The 8,894-nt window shown below is 51.0% G+C and overlaps 1 protein-coding gene across 8 annotated transcripts in view; it reads right to left on the reverse strand.

Annotated features, from left to right (window-relative positions):
* Nucleotides 1-5,044, reverse strand: part of CPEB1 (cytoplasmic polyadenylation element binding protein 1) — a 96,727-nt gene extending 91,683 nt beyond the window's left edge. For 3 of the 8 annotated variants that reach the window (XM_082388385.1, XM_082388386.1, XM_082388384.1), the window contains exon 1: nt 4,434-5,044. In XM_082388385.1, coding sequence (XP_082244511.1) covers nt 4,434-4,448 — 15 coding nt within the window. In that variant the 5' untranslated portion in view covers nt 4,449-5,044. Of the gene's footprint in view, nt 1-3,495; nt 3,512-3,665; nt 3,712-3,980; nt 4,226-4,433 lie in introns of those variants that run through there. The other 5 variants (XM_082388387.1, XM_082388380.1, XM_082388376.1 and 2 more) reach the window with 5 other exon arrangements.
* Nucleotides 5,045-8,894: the final 3,850 nt, after the last annotated feature.

Raw genomic sequence — 8,894 nt, forward strand, 5'->3', positions numbered from 1 at the left:
CAGGCTCCAACAACGGCAGGAAAGAAAAAGGGCATTTTCAAAGCTGCAGTATGTGGGGCAAAGGAGGCGGGGTCAGCAGTATCCAAATACTGAAAGGATGCATGCAATGCGTCTTGGTTTTAACTCAAACAACAGAGAGAAGCAAAAATTCTTTATGTAACTTCCTCCACTCCAACCTCTTAAGTCCAACCCTCTTCCTATCCCTCATCCCCTACCCCCAGGCTTTCTGGCAAGTTCTCCCCAGAGTCAGTACAGCTTAGATACTGCCTAGGAAAAGCAGATTTGCAGAACAGGATGGGATTAGTAGAGCTCTTCCATATGAGAGAAAATAATTTGTTATTTGATCCCATGATTCTTTTACTGCTTCCACCACTAGCTACTGAAGACAGCAGCCTAAACACTAATATCTGGATTTGGTATGCATTTCTATCCCAAACTTCAAGCCAGAAGTACTACCAATTAATCTGCCCTTTAAACAAACACCTAACGATTTTAGGGAACATTTAGCTGAAAACAATGAATGAAAAACTTTGCACAGATATTACCTAGCATATAAAACACTAAAATACCAGCAGAGAGCTACTTTAGTCATCTCACGATTCCCCTTCACCAAATTCACAAACACTGAACTCGCAGCTGAGACCCTGGCCTGTAAAGGCAGCTAAAGCAGCAGCTGAAGACAAGTAACATTTTAAAGTTTCCATCTTTCCAAAAACTTTCCAGACCACAGGTAAAAAAATTTTTCTGGTGTGTATTTGAGTCTGCATTCTCACTGAAATATTCCTTTGACAACATCTCTGAATATGCTCAATTCCTTATGCTTTAAAATCCTTTAGGAGTAAGATACAGAAATAAAGGGACATATCCCTTTACATCTGCTAGCGTGGATTATACACTGCTAAGATTCTAAGTGTTGCCCAGAATGAAACCCCAGCTCCTTAGTCCTGGTGCAGGGCTCTTTTATGCCCTGGGAGCTTATCCCAGATTTTACCACATACTGCTAAAACCCTTATTAATTCTGCCTGGAAATCTAAAAGACAGAATTATGGAAATTTTAGCTAAGAGAAAAAAGGTGAGATTTAATAAGCCCCATTCTACTTTCACAGGTCTTACAAAAGCATAATTCCAAATATGCCTAGTCTCAGAAGGAAAATGTTGCTGAAATTTAACTGTCCTGAAAGAGGATAGTCTTTTGTGCAGAGGTCTGGGAAGGTCACCCCCACAGTGGGAGGAGCCTGACTTCTCCAGACCTCTGGCTCTCTCAGAATCAGCTAACTGCTCTGACACACATTATGGAATGATAGACACAGCACATTCCTCCTGACATCAACACTGCTGTGCTAACGCTCAGAAGACCCACACTGACTTCCACAGCAACCAGAGATTCCCTCCAATGCAGTTAAGGCTCACTTTGCCTATGAATGTGACCAGCCCATAGACCACTGCATTTCTATACAATGCACACCACCAATAACCCCTTGACCCCTCTGACATACAGAAATACACATAATACCATAAGTTCAGCTATGGCACCAGAAAGACCTAGATTCACACTGGTTTTATCACTTGATAGCCTCCTGACTTGATTTCTAAGCCTGTTTCATCATCTGCAAAATAGGGAGGAAATCTAAAAGGGATGTTTTAAGACAAAGACCCCAAACTAGCCCTCAGGTTGAATCCAATCTTCAGAGACTTTGATCCATCCAGTGTTTTCAATTTTTTAATTGCTACGTGTAAAAAACAGAGATTGGCAGCTTAACTAGGAAAGAAGTCAAAGGTCCATGAACTCTGGTCCCACACTTTTGCATGGCCAAGAACCAGCTACTGACTCTCCTTTAAGCAAATTCTGTAGTTCAGTAGGCACTACTCTTTACTTTCTTTCCATTTATTCATTTATGTTACCTCAGGCCCCTGTAGGGATTTGGGTTTGTGACCCATTTTAAGGATTAAAAACAAAATAAATAGCTTGGTGACCCCTGAAAAAACTTACAAAGACAGCTATTATCATTAGCCTCTTAACAAGTTAGGTGTTGAGCGTGGAGTCGCACTACTTTTATCACCTTTCTCCACTTACTGACTCACAGACACTGGTACTGGTACCACAGGAAAGACAAGACCACAGAAACATTCTTGCACCAAGTGCCTAAGGCTCAATCCAAACTGCTCATGTTTCCATGGTCACTCGCCACACGCCTTCGCTCTCCAACCTCCTGCCGGCTGTACAGGCCAGCACAGTTCCCCTTCCCCACAGGGGAGCCTGGGCCAGCGGGATGTTTATAAGACAACCCTCGGGAGGCGGGATGGCAAGTATTTCTATACTATAAAGACTAACTTAATATAGGGTAGTCAACTTCCTAATCCTAGTTCTATAAACCGAGCACGTACTGCCAGACCACTCCTCAAGTTTAAATTACATCACTGTGGCAAAAGCCAAACTCTGCAGCAACGGGCTCTGGGAATACAGTGCAGCTCAAAGCGCGCTCAACGAGGGTGCCCCAAGACCCGCGGTCAGCCCTTAACTCTAGAGTCCTGAGGGGCTCCGACAGCCCTGAGCTCCACGGAGCTCCAGAAGCAGAATTTCCTTCCACTCCCCTTCTACCTACGATAAAAACCATTCAACCAACCAGGAAAACCACCACCAGCCTGAAGTTTCCAAGGTTTCCTTCCGCCTGTTGGGATTCATTTTTGTTTTTAACCCAGCCTGTGTCCCTAAGCTCAAACAGAACCTGAGCCTAAGGGTGCAAACTATCCTCAGGAGACGCACACTTCCAGCTGGCACATGTCAGCACCGTCACCTGAGGGGCAGACCAGAGGCAGGCGGTACACCTGTGGATACCAGCAAACCCCCTCGCCCCTCGCCCAGCAGTTTACTCAGGTGCCAGCGAGAGAGCGAGGCAGCAGATCGGTAGCCAGGGAGACCAAAGGAGGCAGTTGCCCACGAAATGCAGCGCTAAGCAGAGCCGGGCCTGCGGGGCGGGGTGGGGGAGGGGGTCACAGCCGGCACCCCCGGCTCTGAGCGCTGTCGTGGAGTTTTCGTGCTTCCCACTTGCCTCGCGAGCGCAATCCTAGCGGAGGACCGCTTGCACTGTGCAAAATGCCACCAAAAAATAACCCGTGCAGGCGAGGACGTGCTCCAGAGCGCAAGTGTCCGCTCGAGCTTTCTCAGTCCTGTGGGCGGCGCCGGGCCACTTACAAGGACCCTGGCCTACCCGAGCCCTCTGGGAATGACGCAAAAAAGTCAGGGTCGACTTGACTGCAGACAACACCCACGCGAAAAAAAAACCGGGGAATGACGCCAAGTGGGACAACCAAAGGCGAGTAACCTTTTCTTGGTCTGAGTGCCCCCCTCCCCGCCCCGGGGGCTCAGGGCAGGCACGGGCCTTTCCAACCCGCGGGCTGACCAGGCGAAGCAACCAGGCTGTGCCCCCAGCCACTGCTCCGCCAAACCCGAGACCAGCGCTGGGCCCGCGCCAACCCCCACCCGAGTCTGGGAACCTGGTCCGGTCCTGGGCTGAGAAAATGACAAAGCCAAGGCCACACGCACGCTTCTCCGCTGTCAGAGAACTCGGGGTGGGGAAACCCGAAGCTGGCGCGGCTTAGGTCGGCTCCACGGCTGGGGCACCTCCGCAGCCTGCAGGACCCCCGCCTATGCCCCCAGGACCCACCTCTGAGCCGCGGGGCTCCCCAGCGCGAAGCCGCTTTGCACGTGCCGGCCACCCTCCAGCGCCCGACCCTACCTAGCCAACCCCGCCCCAGAACTCCAGCTCCTACGCCTAACGAACGTGTGAAGCCACGTGACCTCACGGGCCAGAGAAGCGCGCGCGGGCGGCACGAGGGGCCTAATCCCTCCGCCTTAAAGGAGACGCGCCCACCGCCGTCGTGGCGCTCTCCCTTGACCCGAGGCCCAGCGCAGGGGTCTACGCCGCCAGCAGCCCCGCCCCGCCCCGGCCGCCCTCCCCCGCTGCCCACTGGGTACGAACGAAATTCGCGGGGGACGCTGCGAGGCGCGTGAGCTCCCAGCGCCGGTGGCTTCGGCTCTCACGTGCGACGGCTGCGGGAGAAGGAAATGTTCCGGGCGCGGGGGCGCCCTTCCGTCCGGTCTGCTCCCGTCTGGACAGACACTCGAGGCCAACGGGCGTCTGCAACGCAGCTCGGAGGCCCCAGCAGCCGCCCCCGGAGGGCCGCGGCGCCTTTAAGCCCAAAGGCCCTGAGTCACGAGGAGGCTCCCTACCCCCCCTTCGCCACACACCCCTCCACGAGGCCCCACGCTCGCGGGCACGTGACCCGCGCCCCGCCCGGGACTTGCGCGCACGGGTGGGGCGGGAGAGGAGGGTACCGCGGACCGGCCGAGGTTGCGCGCGGACCGTTAGCTGCCGCGGCGCGGACCGCGGCCCCGCCCAGCCCCGCCCGGGCGGGCGGCGAGCAGCTCTTACCAGCGGGAACGCCATGGGGCTGGCGTGGCCCAGCGGGACGGACGGACCGGCCGGCAGGCGGCTGGCCGGCGCGGCGAGGGACGCGCAGACACGTGGGCACTATTTTTGCAGCGAGCCGCGCACAGCGCCGCAGCCGGGGCCGCTTATAAAGCCCCGCGGAGCTGCCCCCTCCCTCCCCCGCCGGCCGGATGCGAAGCACCTGTGTCGGCCCCGCCCGGGGCCCCGCCCCTTCCAGCAGGCCCGGCGGAGGGCTCCACCGCCCACCCGGAGCCAGGCTCCCGAAGGGAGGCGGGCTCGGCGGCTGCACCCGCTAAGGGCCACGGCTTACACCACCCCACCCCCTAGGAGGCCAGGGGCCCAAGTGGAGTATGCCACTCACATAGTGATCCTGGTCAAGTCATTCACCTCTTTGGGGCGTCAGTTTAACCCTTATGAAATAGGACGCGATTCACAAGCCCCTGCGACGGGGCGGCCATGTGCTTTGTCAGTAAAGCTGTCTTTGCAGTGTCCACGCTCCTTTTCTTCCAAGGACCCTTCCAGGGCAGGAACTCACCCTACGCGCCCATGTCCGAGCCTTCACTTCCAGGCTCCAGCAGGCACGCTCACTCTAGATTGGCTGCTCCTTGTGCTGGAACGGGGGTGGGGTGGGGAGTGGGGTGCGCGGGGTGTCTGGGGATTCCGGAAAGTTCCAAAGACACCAGGGGTCCTCTTTGCACCACAGTTACCTGGGGAAACCGCTTCCGACGCTCTTTCCAGCCTGCAATAGGAAACTTCTCGGAGAGGGGACAAGAGACTTGGGGGGGGGGGGGCGGGTCACGGGGCGAGAGACACCACCGTGGGTTGGGCTGTTGTCAGGAAAGGCGTCCTGGGGTAGCCGGGGCGGGAGCGGACCGGAAGCCCCAGTCAGGCACAGAGGCGGAGGTGGCGTTCCAGGCAGGGAGATCAAGCAAAGACTGAGAAGGAGTGAACAGAGTGGCTCAATCGGCCCAGGATGGAGGATAATGCGTGCCGATACCGCAGGAGGGAAGCTTGGGCCCACTTTGTGAAAGGCCTTTATTTTGCAGACAGCAGGGAACTATTAAGAATTGTAAACAGGGGAATGGCAGTATCAGGTCTCAAAATTTTGTGATGTTACTAGAGACTTAGTAGAGGTTTGACAGAAAAGAGGGGAAACAAGGGATTGGGGTGGGGAGGAAAGGAATCAGCGTTTGTTGAGCATTACCAAGGGTTGTACATGTGTTACCTCATCATCATAATACTATTTTATAAAGCACTTACTATGCTTAAGGTTCTTCTTGGCAGTTGAGAGGACAGGTCTGCTGCCTTCCTGGCAGGCTGGTGAGGCTGGCCTGGATCTAATGGCTAAGGGGAGGGAGTGCAGAGGCAATGGAAGAAGAGAAAGGCAAGGTCTAGCCTACTATTGCAGGAGGATTACAGTAATGGGAGAAAGTGAGGGTAAGAACAGATGCTGGAGTAGAAGTCCACAGAAGGACCCAGTGTTACAATGAGAGTTGGCCAATCTCCATCCATAGAATATCCCCATTCAGGAGCTTCCTTGGGTTGCTGAGGTCATGGGCAGAGAGGTGATGGCTGCAGCGGCAGAGCAAGAGGGGGCCCCGGCACCCCCTACCCATTTGCCCTCCCTCCTCAAGATGGCCCGTTTCAGCTGCCCAGGAAACCACACCTTCTGGTTTAGCTTCCCTGGAACCCTCCCACACCAGGCCCTACCTGGGGCTCTTCCTTCTCTAGGAGCAGCCCGCCCACAAGTCTCACCCTGGCCCACAAACAGCATAGGACAGCTCATCGGAGGTAGTGTATCTTGCTTGTCCTCTCAGGGGGTGCCACACCCAAATACCTACAGCCCAGGAGCCAAGTGAGGGTGGATGACAGCACCAAGAAGGCCCAAGGCACATCTAAAAGGGCAGTTAGCTGATGGATACCGTGCAGGAATGATGTCCCAGCCCAGCCAGATCTTTCAAGACAAGCTGGAAATGCAGTTTTGTTTTGTTTTTTACTGTGAAATCTTCCTAATTTTAAATTTGGTCACTAATTCAAATTAAAAGAGTCAAGTCCAGGGGCCTCATGCAGCTCATCCTTTCCATCCCTTTCTCTTCCCTGACCCAAAGCTGAGGAAGATAAGAATCCGAAACCTGGAATAGTGCCCAAGGGAACAGTATCTGGGAGCTCTTTCATATTTTAAAACTCCCAGCCAGAAGAAAATGAAGTGATCTTTCAGGTGACATGGAACAGAAATTTCTGCTGCATAAAATCCCTCTTCCTAAACTTTCTGTTGCAGGTAATAGTAATAGCTGATCTTCACTGAGCACTTACTATGTGCTTGGCACAGTTCTAAGCGTTTTACCTATGTTAACCCATTTGCAGAGAAGGAAACTGAAGCTCAGAGAAGTTAAGTAACTAGCTCAAGGACTCCCAGCTAGAAGTGGAAGAGTGAGGACTCAAACCCAGGCAGTCTTCTGGCTTCAGAGCCTGAAGCCTTAACCAGTTAAGTACAAAATGTCCAGCACCCTTATGTGTGCACTTCTTTCTGACTGACCCCAGCCCTCACTAGACAGTGAAGGAAGGGGTGGCTGAGTGCACATACAGTCATGTGTTTGGTCAGTCCTGTCTCCCTGCCCTGACTTGGCCAGGCTTGCAGGTTATACAGGAAGAACAGAACCCCTGACTAGAAGATGTCCATGATCCACAGGGAGGGGTGTGGAAAGGGGCAGAGGTGGAGGCATTAAATGACTTGGTCAGGTCCCCACAGCTGGTCACTGGCAGAAGTAGCAGGAACAAACAGGCAGCATTATCCATTCTCCCAGTCAACAAATACCCTTTGAGCCCAGCTATGCCTGGCACCATCTCTGCAGTCAAGCCCCAGATTTACAATACAGGTTTTAAGTGTAACTGTAATTGGCTGGACTAAGTTTTAAATGCATGTACTAGGAGGGACCCTGTATTCTTTTATATGCTCAGGTGTTCAGTGCCTCCACAGCAGGCAGAGAGCTAAAAGAAGAAAAGAGACTGCAGGGAGAAAATAATTTTCCTGGTTGGAAAAGATCAGAAGGGTGTTTCATTTAGGAACTCAAGACCACAAGGTAAAGTGAGCACATAGTGTCTACTCGGCTTTTGCCAAGCGCTGTGCAGAAGAAACCATGTTCTTTGTTCTTTTTCCTGCCCATTTAAGTGGGATAAAAGAAAGTAGATCAGCGCCACCTTTCATCATACACAAATGTAAATTTTAAGTGGGTTAAAAATACAAATGTATACAGCATTACTTGGAAATTTTTTTAGAAAACAGTATTAGGAGAATATTACCTCATAGTGCAGGCAAATTTTGTAAATATGGAACAACAAGCACAGAGTATAAAGGAAAATTGATAAATTTGATCACATTAGAATTTAAACCTTTGGTTTATCAAAAGATGTTTAAAACTTGAAAAGACAAGTCATACACTGGAAGAAGGTATTTGCAATACATGATCTACAAAGGACGCATTTCCAAAATATATAAGAACTTTACAACGAGGCAAATAGAAAAATGGGCAAAAGATGGGAATGGCTCACCAATAACCAGGGGAACACAGTAGGATACCATTTCACACCTCCTAGATAGGCAAAATGAAAAGTCTCACTATCCTAGTAGCAGGCTCACTGCCAGTGAGGATGTAAACTGGTTCAGCCACTTGGGTTGTGGCTTTTGTTTTCTGCATTTTTTAAATTGAGGGGTAACAACCCACATACAGAGAGTACACAGAGTGCACAATCTTAGGTATACAGCTTGATGTATTTTACCTACATACATACGCAGGTAACCACCACCCACGTCAAGGCATGGAATCCTTCTAGAAGCCCAAAGGGTTCCATCATACCTCTTCCCACTTCATCCGCCTCTCCTTGAGACAACTAATATTCTAACTGCTTTCCTCACAGATTCATTCTGCCTGTTTTAGGACTTCATATAAACTTTTGGCTTCTTTCATTCAACATAGCATCTGTGAGATTCATCCATGTTGCTGCAGGTAGCAGTAGTTAAGTCCTTTTTATTGCTAAGTAGTATTCCATTGTATGGATATACCATATTTGTTTCTCCATTCTCCTAGCGATTGGCAATGTGAATTGGACTATTATGAATGAAGGTGCCGTGAATATTCTTGACGTGAAGTACAGCTACTCTGGTGAGCAATTTGGCGATGTTGTTAAATTGCAGGTATGTATACTCCATGACCCAGGAATGCCACTCCCAGGGAAATGTGTTAGAGAAACTTTCGCACATGTTAAAAGAGGCAGGAGTTTAAAATGCCTATAGGTGTGTTATTCAAAATTGCAAAAATAAAAAAATAATTTTTTTAATTGCAAAAATAAAATATTGTGTTGGCCAAAAGGTTCTTTTGGGTTTTTCCATAATATCTTATGGAAAAACCTGAACGAACTTTTTGGCCAAGCCAATAAAATACCTTA

Source organism: Balaenoptera borealis (assembly GCF_965194805.1).
Source record: "Balaenoptera borealis genome assembly, chromosome: 3".
Classification (NCBI taxonomy): domain Eukaryota; kingdom Metazoa; phylum Chordata; class Mammalia; order Artiodactyla; family Balaenopteridae; genus Balaenoptera; species Balaenoptera borealis.